The sequence below is a fragment of the Anas acuta genome, chromosome 1 (genome assembly GCF_963932015.1).
Source record: "Anas acuta chromosome 1, bAnaAcu1.1, whole genome shotgun sequence".
Taxonomy (NCBI): domain Eukaryota; kingdom Metazoa; phylum Chordata; class Aves; order Anseriformes; family Anatidae; genus Anas; species Anas acuta.
The window spans coordinates 168,594,864-168,618,221 of record NC_088979.1 but is presented as its reverse complement, the minus strand read 5'-3'; the positions used below and the strand labels follow the sequence as shown (position 1 = coordinate 168,618,221).

The window sequence follows — 23,358 nt, the reverse complement described above, 5'->3', positions numbered from 1 at the left end:
TAAATGTGAATTTTCCATTATTTTGTTTTCATAATTTTTAATATTCCATTTCCTATTTATACAGATGCATAAATTGTATTTCACCTTTTTTTTTTACAGTATACTAGATATGTACATATTAAAATACCACAAAGAATTATACTAAGAACATTTAGCCTGCTTTTGACATCATGATTTATAATACCATTAACAATAACTATACAACTATAACTATACTATACTACAACTGCACTATGGAAAATACAGCACATCCAACACTGTCATAACTTCAAAGGAGCTACTCTCAGATAAGCACATAAGTCTTAAAAGTTTTTACTCTTAGTGGGGTAATGCACATACATGAATTGTATGTGCTTGTTTTACACAATTTGTGATTATATAGATGTATTCTGTATGCTTAAACACATTATGGAAGAAAGGAAATATATTAGTAATGATAAAGGCTCACCAACAACATTAACAATGACTTTTCTGATTTTTACTAATTCAATTTCTAATTTTTTTTTTTTTTTAAGATAGTGCTGAGTTAAACTCTCCAGACTTTTCTGCTTACCCACCCTTTTATAATACTTTTTTGTCTAGTAACACATTTCATTAGCTGTCCTGTAGAGGATTTGTCTTGACTCATCAGAGTATTTCTATCTCAGGGCAGAAATTTGTCTGGAAATAACTTAGAGGAAGGACTGTCACCAGATCTTTCTAAGGACTTGTCATTTCTGTTTGTGTTCTGAAACATGCTGCAGGGCTAAGTGGAATGAGAAAGCTGCACAAAAAGACACATGTTTCAAGCAGGTCACATGAAAACTGAATGGTGTATTTGAGAAGAATGTCCCCACCGTTGATACCTAACACTTGCAATATCCTTAGGATTTATTCCTTTGCTTTTCTTACAAGACAGAATAACAGTACATTCATACCTGCAACATCAAATTCTATTTCCAAGGTGACCTTGTTGGTGATAGAGGAGTCTCTGAGCAGTTGATTGGCCTCATCAAATGTGCCGTCTTCTGTTGGGATACCATTTATTGCCACTATTCTGTCTCCTATTTGCAGGACCCCACACCTTGGCACACAATGATACATAAAAATAATCAGACATGCATGTTATCAGAACCAGTAATACCAATAATGAAAGACACACTCAACCTAGCCTTAAAGAAGAAGTGGCAGAGCAGCTCCAAAGGCACCTGAGGACAACCCAAATTGCTGCTGCCCCTTTGCACCCCGACATTATCAGCACTGCCAGCATGGCTTGAGCTCTCTAGGTGTGCCAGGACCCACAAAGGGGGCATAGCCTTCATGCCTCCACTCCACCCATGGACATCACCTCTCACCCCAGGCTACAGGTGTTGCAGCACTACAATGGCACCTAGAAGCTGCCTGTGCAACTACTGCTGCTCTGTATGAACTCATGCCATGACTAAAAACATACAAAAGCATAAAAATGCAATTGTAATGTTGAGATAAAACAAATAGTAAACCAGCTCCTCCCAGTCACGATTCTGGTATTTCCCCAGATTTCGTTCTGTACCAAAACATTAAAGAATGGGATACGGTTTCCCCCCATGGCATGCTGCTTTGACTTCAGCAATGTTTTTGATTTTTGTTTATTTGTTTGTTTTTGTTTTTGAATGAATATAGCTTCTAGTCTCCTGCTGGAGGATTCTGGATGATGAAAGCATTGATGCTTGTCATTCTTACAGCTGACCAAGCACATGAAGTACCATTGTCAGAACAGACAGTTTGTTACTTGACACGCTTCCATTGAGCAACGCCCTGCAGTTTAGCACAAATCAAAAGCAACAAGCCCAAACTACCCCAAGGAATGCTCATCAAAATGCACTTAGCAGTTATCTGGAAGAACCTCACCTTTCCGCCGGACTGTCAGACTCAATATAGGAAATGAGGGGTGGAGAAGACAAGGTCTCGGTAGCAAACACGCTACCCTGGAGCTGTATCCCAAACCCTACTATGGGGTCAGCTGTCAGCACTACTTCTGTGGTCTCTGTGTGGACGACCTGCCCCGCCAAACCAACAGTGCTAGAGGCTAAAGACACTATAAAACAGAGCAGACCAGGAGTAAAGACACTCGTTCATACACGGACAGCAGAAATTTCATTGCTCTTTGAGAAAATTGATCTGTACAATAAACCTAGTCAACAAAACAGCCCTTTAAAATTCAATTTAGGCTGAAGTTTATAAATGATGTATAAACAGTTATGACATATAAGAGAATAGAAAACATCTGGTTATAGGTTATAACACGGAAAGATAGTTCACGTATTGAGCAAAATACATTTGTTTGATACCCCCACCCCAAAAACCTCCAAACATCCCTGAATTCTGTTTGCATTAAGTTTGAGGCATGGATGGGCAGAGTTTTCACAGTAGCTAAGGGATTTAGAAGCACGACCCCAGCTGTTATTCAGGCTGATTCCCAGGAGCACTTCTGAACATCTCACAGCAATGTATTGTTCTTAGCAACAAAGCACACGCTCCAGGCTTGCTTGCAAGAAATAGGGATGCCTTTTTCTTATATCAACTTGCACATGTTTACTACACATCAGCAATATGTCAGGCTAATTGGGTAATGTAAGTTGAACTAGCATCTCTGTCCTAGCAATCAGCAACTCTAAAGAGATTGTGAGAAAAAATAATTTCTATGGGGTCTCTCAAAGGAACTGGCGAACCATTTTCTGAAAAACCCTGGCAGCTTCTTCTGCATTTCCAAGATTCCTCTACATCTACTCCCTGCCTCTATTCTCATTCTGAATAGGATGCGTTACAGAACAAATCAGAATAAAAACAACATTGGGATTCAATGCAATTATCTATGAAAGAAACCTTTGTGGTTTTTTTTTTTTGACCTCTTCCTAAAAGTAATTTGAACCATTGCTTGAACTCTCCCAGTGACAGACTACTGTCTTTCATTACGTCATACACAGAAAGATAGATAAGATAGATTTTTTTCAATATCTGTTCAGATCAGTAAAGCAATGTTTTGGTATTGTAACAATAACCCTCTAGTGATGAAGATTTTGAATGTTTTCACGTTATAAACCTATGCTATTACCTCTGCACCTCTAAAGTCCCTCAAGACCCATTTCTTCCTGCATTAGCTACCAAGAATTACATAAAAAGTCATGGTTTATCTGAGGGATAGCTTAAATTTCTTTTTTTTTTTTTTTCTTAAGGTATGGAGAAAAATTTGTCCTTTCTTTTACCTGATAGATAATACTAGCACAGCTGTACAAAGATGTCAGAGGTTCTATAAATATTTTCCTTTCTTTGAGGCTACAAGCACTAGACCTGCTCTGAAATAGTATCAAGTGTGATTAATGTGGCACCAGTCAGCAAAGTTGACTCCAAAAGTTGCAGAAGTCTCATTTGCCGAAACTCATGAGCTTCTGTTTTCTCCCAGAAAAGCTACTTTCAGTAATACATTTGACTCTGAAACCAGTTCTCTTCTCCTTATTGAATTACTGTGAATTCTCATGTCTTATTTTCATTTTCCTTTGTAAGAATACTCTTATTTCTTTTGTTCAATAGCATCCTTCTTACTGTTTCCTTTATCTGTACTGAGTAGTATATGCTCATACCCAAATACAAATATTAATACTGTTAATCTATTCTCGGAAATGGCGATCAGGTTTAGCATTTACTGCATGTAGAAAATAGGTTTCTCCAGCCCTCAATACTGTGACAGCTAAAATATAACTAAAACAAATAATTCAAAGTCAATAATAATAGATCCCCTAACCCACCTTCCAGAAATTTCTAAATTTAGAGCATCCAAGCTCAGAAAAGTTCCACTATCGCTTTCTTTAATATCATACAACAATTCCTTGTTAGCTGAATCTTTGTTTCCTATCGCTTGTGTCCATTCCTACTCTGCTGTGCACTTGTTACTCTTCTTCTAATACCCTACCAAGAATCTAAAGGTCTCATAACATTTATTTAAACTTTTAGGACAGTTAACATTTTAATTCATATTGTGAAATCGTTAATATTTATGAGATTTAAAACTCTCCCTGACAAATACTTTCATGATGTGGACACTTGTAAGTGTCCACTTAGACACTTTGAACCATTAGGACCATTAGGAACCCCTCCTACTCCCAAAGAAAATGAAACAAAAAGGGGACCAAAAGGAGCAGAGATGAAAATACTCTCCTGAATCATGTAACAAAAGCTTTCTGTCAAGCTTCTATAAAATGTGACATGACTTCACGCTTGCTGGAATTTATAATTCAATGACTGTGGCAAGAAACACTGCCCATTTTTTTCGGCTGTTTGATGCACTTAAAGCTGTAGACACCACAAAGCAGCCTTTGCAAGGATTCTCATTGTTTTAAAAAGGGCGCATCAATGGGTAAATGGCCCCAGTGAATCCTGTTTGCTGCTGCTATGGGACATATCCTAGCACCCTTTTTTTCTTTGCTTCCAATTCTTAGTGACAATTGTGGGGCCTAGTTTACTATATGCTATTCATAACGTAAATCATAGTCTTGAATTTGAAGGTTATGTACTTTTTACTTTTATTCTTGCAGCTGTAAGAGAAGCAGAACAAGATGTCATCAAAGCTAAATATTTAGTCTCCTCTTTGAACCTTGGAAAACCCAAAATGTTTACTTCTCTTCTTGCTAGTAGCTAACTTGGATGTGCTGAGAAAACTTCTACACAGCCTGAATAACTATCATGTAAGTTGGTATAAAATTATGCCTGAATTTCAAGTACTATTATGAACCTATTACAAAATACTTCAGGATTTAAACTTTAACCAAATAAAAAAATAAATATTTTCACAATGAGTATCATAATTTAAAAAAAAAAGCAGAGGAAGAATAAAGATGGAAAACAAGTGGCACAAATAAAGCACGTGACAGCAGAGCATGCTTTCAATTTTTACAGCCACGTCTGGAAAGATCTGCATAATTAATGCAATAATTGCAAACTCCTGGCCATAAAAGTGTTGTAGCACTCTGTACCATTATGCTTCATTATCATAAATTTTGGAATGATCACTAATGTAGGCAAGTTTTGCTAAATAATTGGCAATGCAAACTTTATAGCACCCTTCATCAATACATCCTTTTCTTGCCAAATGATATCCCAAAGGATTTATTAAGTTACATTAAAAAAAAAAACAAACACAAACAAACCCTTGAAGGATTAAAAAAATAAAAGGATCACTGAAATTAAGATAACTTGCTATTCCTTTTCTATGAAAAGGACAGCAGTCAGTGCTACCTGGTTCTCACGAGTCTCCCACAGAGGGAGAGGGCAAAGTTTTCCAAGTCTTGTTGATGGGTGGTGGAAGGGTACAGGACCAGTCTTTCTCTATCATGGTCACTTGTAGCACATTCAGTCCAGTGTGGTTCTCTTAAACTGGCTGTTATTGCAGTCACAAGTACAGGTAGAAGTCTAGCAATAGCAGGAAGGAACTCTGCGTGTGCTGAAAAGCAAGCTCACAGAAAGGGCAAGCAAGCCTGGGTGGCCTGTTAGTTACTCTAAAGCTAGCTCTGATTCAGGGTTGCTGATGGAGTCACTGCTCATAGTGAAAACAGACTCTGCCCACCCCATCCCACCCCCAGTAATGGGGCCAGTTCCACACATTTTGTAATGCTGTATATCCAGACCTCACAATAAGGCAAATGCAGAATAAACTACCCCACAACAAAGCCTCAACCTAGTATCTCCTAGCCAGAGATTTGCTTAATCATAGCAGATTCTCATCTTTGAGGTGGGCTGCAGTGCTTTTGTGACTGTCCCACTGAAATCTAATGTCACTGGCCTTGCTTTGAGACTTTGCAGGAAAACACATTGCAGGTTAAGGCCTCCTTGAGTGAAAAATGTCTGAAATATCAACAACAGAAGTAACAACTGTCTCCAAGATCCATAATCGTAGTAAAATTGCTTTCAGGGTTATCAGTTCTTTGCTGTATGGAACTGCTATGATACAGCAGAAGTTAAGAACTGTAATTTGCATCCAGCATTATATTACTATTTAAAGCAATTAGTATTAGTGTAAAATTACTACTTTTTCTCATATGCATGTGAGGACACATAAAAGCTGGATCCCTACTGATACCATAGCACGGATGGGCACACTATCTCTCCATGACCCCAAACAATGCATTAGAAGCTAATGTTTCATGAGTAGTGATAAATGGCTGATCAGATTAAAAATTAAAAAAATGTACTTACAGGCAAAGTTATGTAAAAATATTTGCTTTATAAAAGAAATAAGAGCAAGCAAGCAACAAAAAAAAACTCTGCAAGAAAGCAAGACCTCAGTTCCTCTCTCAAATGTTTCTTCTCAACTCCATAGTGACTGGGCTTGGTTGGAGGCTGCTGTTTTGCCCAGATTTTGCTATGACCATGGGAAATCTTGAATATGGGGCAGCAGCTCATTTTTCCAGACTGAACCTGTGAGCATTATTAGCTGTAGCAGATTTTTGCATTTTGTACTTCTGTGCTCTGAAAGAACTGAGCTGATGCTGGCCCTGAGGATCACGTGTTGACAGACAAGCCAGAAGGAGGCATGGCCCTTACGTGGAGTCTAGGAAACATCGCACTGATACAGCCGTACTTTTATCGGCCCAGTGAATATTTTGCAAGATACCAAGTGGAACAGACTGAAATATATCCAGCCTGGCTTGGGAAATTACTGGCTCATGGGAAATTCATGCTTTGAATCCAAGAGAGTGGCCAGAAACAAGGCTATTTAGTGTTCATCATTATTTGTCACTCTTTCTCACAAAAATGATTGTACAGGTTGTGGTGTAGGTGTTAACATCAAAACTACCTGTAAAATATAACAGCAAGCTCTTCTCTTTCTGTAATGGGATAGTTGAGCTTACCAGCAATCTGTGTTTGACTATTCAGCTATGAATTTTATTCCCCAATGAAAATGGGAAGAGTCTGAAAAGGAATTTGAAAATCACTTCTATAATGGTATGACAAACCAATGCAGGATTGTCTGAAGACAATACTGCTTTATATATTTCAGATGAAAGAGTTCAGCCATATGGCCTCTGCTTATCTCCTTTTAGCATTGGATAAATATTAATATGCTGCTGTTTCCCCACATCTAACAGAAATGCCAATTGTTTTCCCTTCTACCTAGTATAAGGTACTTTGTACCTTTTTCTTTTTTCTGTATCTTCCCCCTCCTCCACCCATTCATTGCACATTTTGAGCAATTGCTGTTACCACCTACAGGAGCTTTTGAAGTCCTTCTTTTTCATCCTCCGCCTCATCATTGTCCCACGCGGGCTGGTGGAGTAGAGGCTGCGAGGTAAGGTCCCCATGTTCAGGGAACTCAGGCTGTATGCACTCATGGAGGTAGGAGAGAAGGATGAAGACACCAAAGCTGCTGTAAGAAATCAAACACTTGGCAAACAGCACTCAGTGCAGCACATGCCTATAACTCATCAATGAATTAAACCATGCGTATGATGCACAGGAATGGTTTGTGCATTTCTGATAACAAAAACATTAAACCACATAGGTGACCCTGGATAGAAGTACAGCCAGCATGTCATGAAAATATCTGCTGGGAGCTAACAGAAGTCTTGTAGAAACAAAAATTACATTCATAATAGACATCTCACTTTAGGAGAAGTATGTTAAATTGTTTTTTTTTTTTAACACATTCATGAATCAATACAGACCAATATATCTATTTACACTGATTTTAGAAATGCCTTTTTGTAGTAGGTAATTTCTGACAAAAGATTTGTAGGCTATGCTTTGCATTCAAAGATTGTATTTTATATATACTACACAAATCTAATGGTCTACTCATATGGAAAAAAAAAAAAAAAAAACAAAAAACCCACAAACAATCAAACAAGAAAAAAACAAACAGGTTCATCCAGAGTTCTCAAGCCTTTTCCTGTCTAAAAAGGTTGCCTTGTTATAGTAAAAAACAGGCATAAAATGTCAGAAATAACCTTGGCATGGCTATGAAAAAGTGTAGCATCCATAAAACTGAAAAGGTTTTAGTGCCTGAAATGAGAAAACTATGAGTGAAAGAAGAGGGAAGGGAAGAAGAGGAAGAAGGAGGAGAGAATATGTCAGCAGGAAAAAGCATGGAACATTACGAAGGCTTTTTTGAGGAGACGTTTTCTGGAATTTCAAGGCTGGCATCCTGCAATGGTCAGGGTGGTACGTGTTATAATGGTGGTAGGTGAGGAGGTTGCTGTGGCTGTTGGCACACGAATCCCAGGTAAGTTGCCTGTTGCTTCTTTGAACCTTCACTGCCCACATGAAGGGATGACAGAAAATCAGAAAACAAAAGGACCAGAGAAGAGGGAAAGGTAACTGAATTACATAAACAAACAAACAAAAAGTCCTCAAATTAAAACAAACTGAAAATAAAATAAATGAAATAATAAATAATCTGGTCTTCTCTTCTTACTAAGGGGTGCTAACTTGGGAACAAAAAAGATATTTCTTATTAGAATAAATGCTTCTGATTTGTCTGTTTAGTTTCTGGTATTATTTTTAAAAGATTAGTACTGAATCTATTTGAGATTCTTTTATTTTTTTAGAAAATACTAAGAAGGTATCATATATAACCATTAACTGAAGATTAGTTAAACTTTCTGCTTGCATTCATTGACATTAAGAAATAAAATCAGATACTATACATCGTGGTGCCTACAATGGCGATGTTTACATGCTGGTCATTTCAATTTACTGCATTGACATTTTAATTTTGGCAGCATATATTGCTGGCATTTTGCTATTCTGTGCCACAAACGTCCTCCTGGGCCACAACACAAAAATTCTATCCTGAAACCTGATTAATAAATAAAGCAAAAATCTAGGGCTCTTGTTATTTAGATGTGCAATTTTTAAGTTCTCCATCTTTGAAACTTTAAAATAGCCTCTTCCAGATAAAATTTGGGACCAGATTTGATTGCTGATTCTAATTATGGAGAGTCCAGCATAGGCCAAAGGTGAAGGCCAGCATTTACCAAGAGAACGGGAAGCATTTCAGCTGATGTGTCAAATATTAAAGGAAAATGACCGAAGCCGCCCTTCAGTAAAAAGTCTGGTCATCATTAAACTCAGCACAGCTGTGTCTTTGCTGAACTGTAAAGGAAGACTGCAAATTATAAACTGTTCACTGATTTTTTGTCTTCAAAAAACTGCAGGGTACACCCATACTGTGAAACAAGTTGCTGTATTCAGCCCATGAGCTGTATCACCTATAAGGGCTGCATACACATACCGAGCCCATGACGAAATTCTGCAGTAGCATGAAGTCTGTCAGTTTAGGTGGGGCCCAATTTGTGTTCACATCTTACTACATGAGACGGAGTAAGGGGAAAATGGAAGCCACTGCAGAAAGCACCATGAAGTGCCAGAAAAAAAAAAAAGCTATAGTTTTGTTTCACTTCATATTACAGGAGCAATGATTGGTTGTCAGAATGTATTAACCCTTCTCTGACTAAAAACCCATGGGTGATGTGACAATGAGGGAAGGGAGTGTACAGAGGCCTAACCCATCCTTGTGGCTTCATGGAGTGGTTGGGGTTCTGGGGCCATTGGCACAACCAGGCCCAGCCCCATCTTGGGGTGCCCTGGGCCTGTGTCCCTCCCTGAGGGCACCCCCTGCCCTTGCCATTCAGGAGCAGCTCTGATTATGTGCTTGCACCAAAATATATTTTTTTCTATATTCATTTTCCTCAACAGGTAACAAATGAGGTAAGGGTGGCTCCCAGGAAGGGAGGCACATGATGCCAGCACCAGGCAGCAGCACTCGAGACCCAACACCACTACTGGCCACCTCATAGGCTTTAGAAAATCTCTAATGTCAAACAAGAAAAATCCCAGGAACAGTAGCAGTAGCCTGATACAGTACTATGTATCTAACAGGCTTACCACATTTTCTCAAATGAAATTGTCTCTTTGATTAATGCACACAGATAGCAACATTTCTGGACTTCAACTATGGTGTAAAAATTAAAATGTGGTGAGAACAATGTGGCCTGGTGGATTTTCATTATTTTCAAGTTGCTGTGAGCCTTGTTTGATTAAAAAGACTGCTTCCAGCAGGAAATCATCTGGTAATTTCTGATTTTTTTTTTTTCATGTTTTATTTTCATACAGAGAGTAGGGATAAAAGTGTCCTAGAAAGTAGGAAGGTACACAAATTCAGTTTGCTCAGCTTGTTGAAAGATAATCCCAGCTCAACAAAAGTTCTGTAAAAGGAAATCCTATCGTGTGTAACAGTAGTAATTTACTGGTAATTTGAGCTATTCCAACCCAGGGTTGTGTACAGCCAGCATAAAACTAATGGGGCAGCAAGAGAAATGAATATTAGCAGCACAGCGAAAAGGAAAAAAAGAAAGAAAAAAAAAAAAAGAAAAAAAACCACACTGATCTTTTATAGTGTTCTCCATTTTATTTTAGGGCTAAAATTTCAATTTATTTTATATACTGACTTTCCTGCCCATTTTAAATTCCTATCACGTTCCCAGAAGACCAATATCTGAGCTCAACAGATACAGCCTTAATGACTCAGCTTATCCCAGACATGTAAAGGGAGCTTTTCGAATTCTGCAGCATCTAGGCCATACCACACCTGATGGAAGGTTGTTTCCAAAAGGATACTTGCTTCCATAAAGCATGTTACATCTTGAATTGGTTGTGATATTGGAGCTGCACCACCTAGTGAGGGGCTGGGAAGGGCTGTAAACATTCTAGTTACTCTGGCTTATTTAAGAAAGCAACTTTATTACCTTAGGGAGATTTCTCCCCAAAAGATGTGCTTATGTAGTTTTTGCAGAGCCCCTTGATATGCTTTTTTAATGGCCAGTTCCCAAGCTTGGCATGGCAAGAGCATTGCTTATCAAAGCACCTACACTAGTTGAAGGTGACTAGCACATTAACAGCATCAATTTGTTTTAAATTTTGGTTAGGCAGAGAAGTGCTTCAGGAAATACAATCGACTAAACAAATATTTGGCCCTGGTACTGATCTTCCCCAAAGAAACACTCTTCAAAGGTTATTTAAATAGCCAAAAAAAAGTATGATATATTTGTTATAAAAATGAGGGATCTGCTTGTAGCATACTGTTACAATTGAAATAGATGGAATTATATTTCAAAATTTGCTCTACAATTCATTCTGTTTCTGCAGTCCCACTCCCTGTTCCCTTACCCCTCTGAACAGCTTAAGTAAAAAGGGGAAGGATGTGCAACTGAATAATGTAATAAAATGGTATCAGAGGGGTTACTTTTTTACACCCTTGATCTAGGACAAAACTAGTGTCTCCTCAGCATTAGCTCAATATTCACCACTCTGACAAACTGACTAGAGAATTACTTCTCCAGGAACAGTCTGGATAGTAGACAGATGTCCAAGAACGTTTATCATCACTGAAATTTCTAGGCTTCAGAAATCTTGTCTTGGTCTACAGGAGGCAGAGGCACAATATCACAGGTTCAGAAATTGCAAGTGTTGGTTCATGCTGCAACACAGGTACCTGTTTTCTATTTGATAACCCTTGTTAGTTCTTTGATATCCATTAACATGATATTTTAGATTGAATTTGTGAATACTGTGAATTAACCACTTTTTCAGGAGTAGTTAGAAGATAAGACAGGAGGTTTCCATCTTCAAACATGATTACATTTTATATATATTTGACTTGAAAATGGAAAACCATTCTCTTCAAGCACATCGGTATGAAATAAATAACAGAGTGAAAATGGGCTAGCATCTAGGTAACTGTTCCCAAATCCTTTTTCATAAGCACTACCAATGCACCCATGAAGCAATCTCAGAAGTATTTTTAAAATATTATGGCAATAAGTAATAATGCTATACGCAGGAGAAAATAATTATATCTGAAGCATTTTGAGAGAGAACAAGTCTATTACTGAAGTTGTCATAACAGACTACGAAGTTAGTATGCTGAAAAGAAGTTATCAGTGGCCCTTCCTCCCTGCTCTACTTTGAAGAATCAAAGCAGTTGCCCCCCTCAGTGATTGCAGCAGTAGAGTCAACAGGTGTCTTTGTGTACATTTACAAGTGTGCAGAGCCTTTTCTCAGTAAAATATTTCCCTCTCTACCTGTAGGAATCTCAGAGGGTGCATTAAGGCTGAGAAAACACAAAGCTGTTCAGAATCTGTGGAAGCATAACCTGGGGAGCTGAAACAACATTTACAGGCATAACTGCCATCATAGCTTTCTTGGCCATTCAGCAAGAGCAGGAAAAGTCAAAGACAGGAAAACAAAGCAGTATTAGGTGCCACAGATCCTCTTACCGTGCTCTGGGCCTTTCAGTGCTAGCCGTGTCTGGTGGTGAGGGAGGATCTCAAGCTTGACATTATCTGCTGCGTTAGCAAGAAACTGCGTTGCTTCTGCCAGCGTACAGTACTCCATGCTGGTGCCGTCGATGGACAGAATATGGTCTCCTACATGCAATGCGCCACATCTACACAAAAGGGGAAAAACTCCGTATGATCAGGTATGTTTTCTGCTGGGAAAGTGAGTTTTACTGCCTTCAAACTGGCCATGACAACTATGAGCGTGTTCTTTCTTTTTCGAGAGAGATTTGTGTTTTGTAGGCATTGTCACTGGTCAGACTTTATATCTATTAGTACGAACCTTAAAAACAATTCAGTTAATACAGTATATGCCGAGACATAACTCACAGAACTGGAATGGGGTAGCTGACTACTAAAATATGCGTGAATGGCAGCAGAATAAAATGAGAAGAGCTTAAGGAGACTCAAATAACTTGGTCACATATCCCTCACACAAGCACCCAGTTCATCATTTTTTGAGTTATAGTTCAAACATTAATTAGTACAAAAGCTGTAAATGATGATGAAATTATGCAGTAATCAAACAAATAATGAAACCAGGGCTAGCATGGTGACTTGAGGAGTGGGGTGGGGAGGGGGCTATCTGCTAAATCTTGCTGCACTCAAGAGACTGGCTACTGGATGAGTTGAGAAATGCAAACACAGCAGTCAGCATCCCGACGTACCAGTCAAGTGGACAGCTCCTTTAATTGGTTACCCCCTGTGAAATGGGAAAAAAACAGAGGGAGAAAATTAAAGCATCCTGCACCATTGAACTGGAGAACACCCCTGGATCAATGGCCGTCACTCTCAAAGTTTCTACTGTAGGGAAAAGCCCACAGAGGAGCTGTAGACTCACTGCTACAAGTGGGTGCTACCTAAAGCACCATCGTCAAAGAGGAGTTACAAGGTAGGGTGACTGGGAACATGCAGGAGGAATTTGCTGCTGAAACGTAATATTTAGGGAGTTTTTAGATATAGGTATGTATATAGAAACATACTGTTTATGTATAAACACACACACACACGCACACACACCCCAAAAAAATCCCACAGTGTTTTAGAGCACTACAGAAAAATATCTATCTTTTTCTTTCCCTCAATTTTACATACAATCTGACCTTAATAGAGTAGAATGAAGTTTAAATGAAGTACAAAAAAATACTGCAAAATAACTTCAAAATACAGAAGTCAGTCTTCCTAATACCTCAGTTGTACTCTAAAATTTTAATAGGAAAATCCAGACATAAGAAGTTCCATTTCACTGTAACACAAGAATGAACAATATATTCTAAAAGAACACTTCAAGGTTGCAAAGCCTCAGAATTAACTTCCCTTGACAGCTGTTCCATATTGTGGGCTTACTTTAAGAATTCCAGTGGGGTATTTATTTTTTTTTAAATACTAATCTCTGCTGCAGCATTACATTTAACAGTCAGAGTAGGCCTCTAAACTTCTGTGTTGCATAGTGCAAACAGACAGGCACGTATTATATTGGGGCTGGCTTATGTCATTGAAAACTCTGTGAACGTAACGTAAATGGTGCCCTGGAATTCTTAAACTCCGCAGTATGGAACAATGATCTGACAAAGTGCTAATTTTAAGACCTAGCAACCTTAATAGCATCTGGCTCGGTCAAGTTCATCTAAAAAAAAGGAGGGGGTTATTTAAAAAAACAAATAAACAAACAAACAAAACAAAAACAGAAATAAAACGGATGTATGGAACTGCAGTGTCAGCTCTTTGTCACACTCACCTGTCTGCAATACTCGCAGATTTGATTTTGTCTATAACAATGACCTGTTTGTTGCAGCACATCGAAGTAGACAGTGCAACCCCAAGAGCAGCACCAGGAGTTTTGGCAACTTCAACAAGTAGTGGCCCAGATGCCGTTGCTACTGACTCTGTTAAAATTAGACAACAAAAAATTAGTACTATACCAACTGCATTATTTACCTCATTCCCACATAAAATCTCTATTGCTATTCTATTTCTCTACCCAGACAACATGCCACATAAAGACACTCTGGAGTATCATCAGTTCTGGAATATCAAGTAACAACTTGTAATGTTGAAACCGATGAAAGCAAGAGGTTTGTGAATCTGAGATGTCTGGAAGTTCACTGCATCAGAATCTGAGATGGATGAGGATGGAGGACCAGGATGCGTTTGAGAATCACTCTTTTAAACAACTGAAGCTAAAAACCACATGAGATTTAAAATGGGCATGCTGAAGAAGCAAAACTAATAAGAAAGTAGATGATCTGAAAAATGAACTGAGTTAAAGAGGTTACATAAGGATGATAAATTCATTTTCAGAAAAGAAGGGGAAGATGGACAGGTGTTATAATAATTCAATGAAGGTGAAGAAAAGGTCCATCAGAAATCCCTTACAAAGAAATAGGACAATTTAGGTGAAAATGGAGAAAGTGCAGGAGGCATGAAAACCAGAAATAGTAGGAGTTAAAGCAAAATGCATGGGAGGTTGTGCAGTAGATTCTTGTGGTATCCTGTCATGGGATAAAGTACTTCCTTATGATGGGTCACCGACAGTAGTTGACCAAACACTGAAGAAAGAAAGCAGAAGCCTTCAGAGGTGCTTACAACCAGAACAAGGGAAAATGTATAAGTAGAGACATAAAGTTACCAAATGCCCCACTAGAGAACAGGAGAGATTTGTATTCACAGAGTACTGGAGCCTGTTATAAAATACAAGGAAAATGTTCAGCTGCAACATTTCCCAGAAGCTGTAAGAGAAATGCAGCTGAAGTAAGGAGAAGATAGATAGCAAGGTATTCCATTCAGTCTCAAACCCAGAAAATTAGTCCAGCAATGTAATTCTGTCACAGAAGAGAAAGACTGTGAAGCAGCGTACTGCTGTATAATGAGACCTTTGTTAACTAACTCTCAGGTAAGGTGCACTTCCTAGCTAGAGAGTAATGTAGGTAAACTGAATATAGAAATTAAAAACGTGCCTGGATGGAGTAACATACAATACCACTAAAGCATCAGTTAATAATTATAGAACATCCTTTTCCCTCAAGAACTGAAGTCATTTTTATATACATGTTGCCTTTTTTCGAGCTAGAAACTTGAGGGTTAGAAGAGGAATATTTTTGAAAGTGCCCATTAATTCTGAATGATTTATTTTTGAGCCCAGCTAGGAATGAATTATTAAAAGCTGAACTTCCACAGGCACCACCAAAATAAGCTGCTCTGCACATCTGAACCAAACCTTACATTGCAATCCCAGAAGAGAGTCCACCAGAAGCACTCATGCCTGGTGCTTCGGGTATGAAAGGATTACAAAGCTGGGTGAACTGACCCTAGCAGCTACCTGTCTTTCTCTAGTGACTAAAAGAGGCAGTCACAGCAACTGAGATCCTGTCTTAGATGCCTTGGGTAAGTGTCTAAGCTAGGCAGGATGCATACAGCGACTTGCATGCAGCCAAAAAGCACGTGTGGCAGAGCAGAATTTAAGAATTCCCAATTCCAATTTCTGTGCTGAGGAACATTTGTCTTCTTGAATATTGCATTGTTTTCTGGGACTACAAACAAGCTCATATTTACAAACACATGGGAAGAAGACTTGAAGGACAGTTGTCATGAGTACTGTGACGAAGGTTTGAACTCGGGTGGATCCAGAAAATGATAAAGCTCAACTTGTTACTGGCCTGTCACAAGTTTGTTCTGCAGCAATCGCCTTGAGAAGAGGAGTAGAAACTATATATTCAAATATAATATGTCAAGAATGAGTAAATCTTTCAAGATGCTGCTCCAGAGTTACATGAGAAATGCACAATCAGCTTATGCCCCAGCGTTATTTCCCAGGTGCCTGTTAAAAAGCACTGGGAAGGCAAACCAAGGCCGACAGGATGAATAAATAAGATAACTACATTAGAGCAACCAGAAGAGAAGAAGTGGAGTGTGTCTAACTGTGGATAATAAACACAAGGAAGAGAAATCAGAGGGCAATAATCAAGCACACATTCCCTGACAGAGAAGGATTAGTTTATCATGTTGAAGTAAAGCATGGGTATGAAAAATGAATCATACAGGTATAAATTATTCATGTGTGGAGATGTTTCAGTCATTAAGATATTTACACCATGACTGAAGCACTTACAGACTATGTTGATTTATTGGCTACGTAATTACATAAGATATACTGATGAATGCTTGCATGAAAAACGCTCTAGATTTTTGATTCTGTTAATAATTTTTCTCACTTTTGGGCACTGCATCTCAGTCAGTACACAAGGCTTGATTAAAACCTCTCAGAGGAAGAAGCATTGCTTTCCGCATGCTGATACATTTCTTCAGTTAGCTAGTAGGACACCTTTTTTATTTGACAGCTTTAACCACCGGCAACAAGGGGTTTTTCTTATTATTTTTTTATTCCAAATATATTTTTATGTTGTATAAATATACTACATGATGCATAAAAAAGTTTTAGATAAAATAAATATTGTCACAACCTCAAATGATAATGAGAAACAATTCTGAAAGTTGAAAAAAAACATTTTTTAGTCTGATTTCCAAATGGAAATGAAGCCTTCATGACCACATTACACGTAGTTGTTCATATACTCAAAAATGTATGTAGCTACTAATTCTTCCCTATCCTCATGGCTTAACTGCTGAGTCCAGCTCAACAGCTGGTGGATGCCTGAGGACAGAAAACCTCTTTAGGACTCCAGCAGTGGGACAGGCCAAAAAGCGATCTGCTTGTATTGGGCAACAGAAAACCTACATGGGAAACAGTGCTTATAAATGCCCTAAAACAGGAAAAGCTTCAATCATAGTTTGCAATCAACAATGACACTAAATCCACGGGAAACTAAACTCTATTAGTCTATGACGTCGTATTTTTTCCCCCTAAGGCCTCTGGTACTTCAAGCTGGGAAGCACTGACATGCAGTGAGCGTGTTCTTGTAGGGACACTGAGCCCTGTCGCTACTGTCTCTGCTTCACACTTCTCTAACTGGAAAGTTTCTGGTGCTTTCTTATATTTTTCAGAAGTTATACCAAAATAAATATTTTTGAGTGGTTTTAAAGAGACAGACAAGGAGGAAGTATGTCAAAACAGACTTTGTCTCTAAAGAGGTAGCTGAACCAGTCTCTCCACAAGACTGCTATTGATCTTGCCTTTATGCTGCTGTATCTTCTACCAATAACACGAGTGAGAATGAAGTGGATGACTTACTATCTCACACTGATTTTCCTCTTGCTGAGCTTCTTCCCTATTACATGTTCACAGACTAACAATTTTTTCACCTTAAAAACAGGTGAAAAGAGCAGGTCCATGTTGTTGTGATTCTCTGACAGAAAACAGTAAAATACATATATACATGTGATGTATATATGTGTACGTAGCAAGTCTGCACTGGTTCAGATCGGTAAATAAATACAGTTCCTCAAACATTACAGTTCTCCCATTGCAAAGGTTCAATTTTCTGTAGTAATGCATTAACATATCTAAACATGTCTCAATCCTGTCACAAGAGCAGCCAGTATTTCACAGAAATAATTTTTCTTGATCAAAAATGTGCTCTCTCCTGCTCCTCACCTTTTTTTTTGTTCCCTTCATACAAAAGTTTTGCAACGCACAGATAGCAAGTTGGATTTTTTTTCTAGATAAGGCTCAGGATTTCAGGTGTCAGACATCCCATAGGTTTATGATCAGGAATGTGGTATTTACCATTCCTTTGGAAAACTACAGTGCTGAAATGTGAAAATCAAAGTTGATGCATTTTTTACAGGGCACTTAAAATCCCTGGCCAGTTGTACAGATTTAAGCCTGGGTAACCAGCCCAAAGGCTAGGCAGAATTTCTAACAGACTGGATGAATTTTGTTTCTAAAAGCCACGGCTTTAGCAGTTACAGTCTCCAGTTAGTCTATTTTGCAAAGCCCTTTACAGCACTGCTCAGCTAACAATGGAGCACTGTAAAAGCACTCAGGGATTCTGCATGCATTCACATCCACTTTTCTTCACTTAACTGACAAAGTATTCATTACTGTCAAACAGCATCTTAAACACTTAATGAATCTTGTCATCTTCCATGTGGTTTGCTTATTGTATTCTTAAGGACTTTTTTTTTTTAATGAATTTTGAATGCTCAAAAAGAGCATTCTTTGTGTCCATTGAAACACTCTTTCTATGACTGATACCCTTAACGTTGTCCAAACTCACAGTCCAGTGGTGGCACCATCATATCCTACCTGTGATACTGACACTCATAATACCATGACCCCACTACTTCCCTTCTCTTGTTTTTCTGAGGCTGACCCAGTGAGAGGTGGTCAACCTCTGCCAACTGCCCATCTTTTCCATGGTCTCAAGGGAAACAGGAATCAAACTCAGAAATGGCTAGTTCTTTTTACTGTGCAAAAGAAAGACTTGCTGGGAGTGGGGAGGCTTTTCTCCACATCTGTCCTCTCTCCGTGCATGCTTCTCTCCACTGATACCTTTTTCCTTCCCCACATTTGCTGTTCACCAGTTCATAAATACAAACAGATGAAAAAACACACTTCTGGATGCACCAAGTCACACAACACCAGACACTTCCTAAAATATATCTTAGGCTGTCATGCTAGCATTTTTTCTTTCCTTTCTAGGGGCATTTTCACTCCCTCCCTCCCTCGCTCCCTCCCTCCCTCGCTCCCTCCCTCCCTCCCATTTAACACCAACTAGATGATTACCTAGGTCTCCCTAACACACACACAGCTGACTGATGGTTATTTAAATACTAATATTTTGGGGGTGGGAGGCTGCTTGTTTATATAATCCTCTTTCCTTGTACTTCAGAGATAATTTGATCTCAACAAATCCCTAATCCCCATTTTGCTAAAAAGGGAACATTAATTACAAATTTCTTTAAAAGATCTAATTAAGAAATTGAGATTGGGATCATGGGTCAATGGTTTCAAGAAGGAAAGCAGCAGCAGGGGAAGAGGCAGGAATAAAACCTCTGCAGTGTCTAAAGGGCACAGGAGCAACATTGAAGATGCCCTACAGCTAGGTAGGCCCATTATCACTCATTCAGAGCAATATTATTTGATTCCTCAGACTTTTGTGACTATAAAGGTCATAAGTAAACCACACATACTGTATTGAAGCGCAGTACTGGCCTTGGCATTCTGTTCTACTTATACTGCACAATGTTTGCACCCTGGCTTTGTTCATGCTTCATTTAGCAGAGTAACCTTTTTTCATCTCAGATCTTTTGGGAAAACTGGAATCAATGCCAGCTAGCAAGCTCTGATAATGATGGCTGAAAAGCTCAAAGTCATTGACAGTGTTTCTAATTCTCCCTTGAGAACTGGAATACAGAAAATATTAATAAGCTTAATGACGTGTGAGACTTTACTCTAAAACACGTTTTGGAACAGAGCAAGCCGTCGTTATACACTGCAAGCAATATTCGGGAAGTGAGGGTGGTAGTTTCTTTAATAATAAAACAACTGTTTAAAAATTAAATAATGTTCTTGTTCAAAGGGTCAGTGACAGTCTCCAAGGCCCGACTTACAACTTTGCATAAAATATGTGCGCTCCTAGTGTTCCCTTGGCTGTGGAGTATGTATGTGTTTCAGGCGCGCTGTAGAGTGAGCAACAGATGTTCTAATTTTACCCATCTCAGCCGGAATCAGAGGGGCAAAAACAGTATGTAAAAATAAATAAATAAATAAATAAATGAATCAGTGTTGCCAATAACAGCATGGCACTGGAGCTGCTGGGCTACTAATTGGAAGAAAGCTCAAAGTCCACTGAAAAAGATGAAATTGCTGTTAAGAAAAAAAAAAAACAAAAACAAAAAACAACACACCAATGACATTTTACATCCTCTCACTTTTAGAATAATCAGATTTTTAAAATAAGAAATAGGAATAGTTTCAAGAGGATGCCAGCAGAATGAGTGACAATGAAATCGGAGGGATCTCTGAGCCTCAGAATGGAAAATAGAGGCATTATTCTCTAAATGAATGCATCGTCTATCTCCTCCCCTATGCACAAGCAATTTCATATTCTCGTCAACTGGCTGGCACAATCTTTCCATTTTCCTCTTCTCGTCTAATTCCTGCAGTTCATTTATATGCCTCTAATGCACTCAAGTTCTTCAGATCAAAAGCTTAAGAGCTGCCTTTACCTAATTTCATACTTTGCAACCTTAACCCCATCATCCTTCTCAGCTCAGAAATGCCTGCTAACCAGCTAAGAACCGCCCTTGCCTTCAAAGTGCTCAAAACAGCGTGGGTGGGGATGTACTCAAAATCTGCCTGTGGACTTTTCTTCTCAGATTTTCTCTCATGTTCAGACTCCAAGGCCTGCCTAAGCCCTTTTTGCTTAAAAGACTTTTCCTCAAGTCTTGGGGCACTCTTTCTTCCCACTAACACTGCCTCATGCTCAGACGTCTTTTATTTTTTACTAGGTCTCTCCTACACCCAAAAGTAGTATTAAATCCCAATCTCTCCATTTATATGTATCTTTATTTTCACACGCCCTGTTAAAACCTGATTTATCTATTGCTGAACTTAAAACAGAGGGGACATGGCTGGTGAAGCCTATATAGATGATTCTGAAGCTGATCTAGTCTGCATGCATTCCGGTTAAGCCCGGGCTCTTCAATTTCTTTCCATTGATACCTGAAAACTGACTACTTCATGGTAAACTCACGTGGCACTGAAAGAACTACTGGAGACTCAAATCAACCCCCCCCCCCCATGACAGCATGGACTTCTGCCTGTGCTGTATTTCAGGAAAGGAATTCAGAAACAGTAATGTTTTAAACCCATCTCCTAAGACAGACCTCCAAAACACTGCAAATAATATGCAAGCTCCTCTGCTGAGACCCTGCAAAACAAAGCACTGTTTTCTCCATCGCACAAGGCATAGATACAGCTACACAGATGCATATGTACCTATGTACAAAAGATCTTCCCCACGCTTATTTTTATTATGCAAGTAGGGCAGGAAACTACAATACACCAGAACTTGGATTTCTTCAAAACAGCCCTGTTCTTGTACGATTCTGTCCCCAATTAATCATAACAAATAGAACAAATAAGGACGAATAATGTGCATCTCTGCCTGCAAACTAAGAAACAGCTGGGGTGTCACATTTTATGTCTGTCAATCTGTGTGCTTGTAAGTAGACACTACTATTAAGTGCTGCAATACCTACAAATTACATCTATTTGCCATAATGACCCTAAGTTTGCATCCCATGTGAACAGTAAGAATTAGAGAGGGGCTGGATTCTCTTCAGAAGTCTGCAGAGTGCAACACCTCTCACTGCCAGCACTTGACAGATGGCAATGAATGCTGCAAACACCCAAACTTTGTGTGGAGATGACAGAATTTCCATCCACCCAGGGAGCTACCATGCTAATGATGTACTGGATAATCCCAGAAGCTGCAGAGCAAAGGCATGCCCTGGAGAGTCTGGACATCTTGATAAAAGAGCTGACACGCACATGAAACAGATAAGGCAATAGAAGACATGCCAACATCATGCAGTGCAGTGCTATGGTATGGAGCTCCCTGTGCCAGCTCCATCTCCCCACCCAGCTGGTAGAGCTCAGGCCCTGCAACCAGCAGAGCCACATGAGCAAGGTGCCAGGATTTCGACAGCAACTCTCAGCAAGGCGACAGATCCAAGCACAGCTCTGCTCCTGTGTGGCTGGGCTGCCTGGCGTGCTTGAGGTGCATGACAAGACTTTGATCAAGGTCTTCTGTACTGAGCCATGCTGTCTCATACCTTCATGATTGCTTTGAATGTGTTAGCAACCTCCACACAGGTGCTAACCACAGTCTTTGACTCTTAGTGTACTTCTTTTATCGTTGAAAACCATGCTCTTGGTTTGGTTCAATAGGCAGGAGATTTCAGACATGGCTAAAACAGTTCTCTGCAAGGTCTGTTAGATGAGTAGAAACCAAGACAAACAACAACCGACCAACTAAAACCACCTAAACTGAGACTCTGTATTGATACCCATAACAGAGAATATGAATTTTGTGATGCTACAAGTAAGTATATTTGTACCATTTCTCCCCCCAAAACCTGTGGTTTATTTTCAGTAATCTGTGCTTTAGCACAGCTGTCTTATAAATAATTGGTGCATTGGCACCACCACTGTATGAAATGCTACCAGGCAGAAGGCTGGGGCTGAGATCTGACCTTGATATTAATGCACCAAGGAGCAGAGTGAGAATTTTACAGCTCTCTGGGGTTGCTAGAAAGGGCATAGAATATTTTGCCATTTGATGCCAGCCACTCATAAAATGAAACTAAAGCAGAATGAGAGAGAAAACAAGTTTATTAACTGCCCTCTCTTTCTGCTTTAGTATTGCCTGAGGAGCAGTTTGACAAAAAATTAAAAAAAAAAAAAGAGAGAGAGAGAGAGAAAGAGTAATTTAGGTAATTCACCCTCAAACCCAACACAGAAGCCATAGTTCTGAACACACGCTCTTTGGTCCCACATTGCACAAATAATCATGGATTGCTTACCTGTTGTCTGCATATTTTCCAATTTTTCCCTTCCCAGTGCTTGTTCTGGGTAAAACAGAAACAGGACTACTGGGAGCATGCATATATTTAAAGTAAAAGAAGATGGTCTCAATATTCCCTGTTATCTGCAGCATACATTTCCAGAAAAAAAAAAAAAAAAAAAACACACCATGATTTCCCGTATTTGTTTTCTCAAAGCTCCAACCAAGCAGTAAACCCTAGAAACCCCAGCACCTCATAAGCGCCAGCATCCCAGCAGTGAGAAGTGCACTCTTTCCTCTGCCTCAGCTCCCAGCTTGCTGCCAGGGTCACCCTTGGCGAGGCTCCTGTGCGGCTCCTCCTTTCTGTTTGCCAGGCCAGTTCCTGCTGCCAGGCTCGGCGGGACTCCAGGTCCTCATGCCCCTGTCTGATGTCTTTTTCTTTTTGAAGAAGTTCCAGTACTTGTGAGGTAAACAGATCGAGTAATTACTGAATTTGAGTAAAGGAGAGAATGTGAAAAAGAGAAAGTGGAAAACCTTTT

At 39.2% G+C, this 23,358-nt stretch overlaps 1 protein-coding gene across 17 annotated transcripts in view; it reads right to left on the bottom strand.

Annotated features, from left to right (window-relative positions):
• GRIP1 (glutamate receptor interacting protein 1) overlaps positions 1-23,358 on the bottom strand; it is a 319,763-nt gene that overhangs the window by 34,422 nt on the left and 261,983 nt on the right. For 11 of the 17 annotated variants that reach the window (XM_068669271.1, XM_068669275.1, XM_068669276.1 and 8 more), the window contains 5 exons: positions 14,086-14,233; positions 12,288-12,457; positions 7,223-7,378; positions 1,870-2,056; positions 918-1,063 (listed from right to left, as the gene is read on the bottom strand). In XM_068669271.1, the coding sequence (XP_068525372.1) occupies positions 918-1,063; positions 1,870-2,056; positions 7,223-7,378; positions 12,288-12,457; positions 14,086-14,233 (807 nt within the window). Of the gene's footprint in view, positions 1-917; positions 1,064-1,869; positions 2,057-7,222; positions 7,379-8,108; positions 8,265-12,287; positions 12,458-14,085; positions 14,234-22,838; positions 23,062-23,358 lie in introns of those variants that run through there. The other 6 variants (XM_068669267.1, XM_068669269.1, XM_068669283.1 and 3 more) reach the window with 4 other exon arrangements.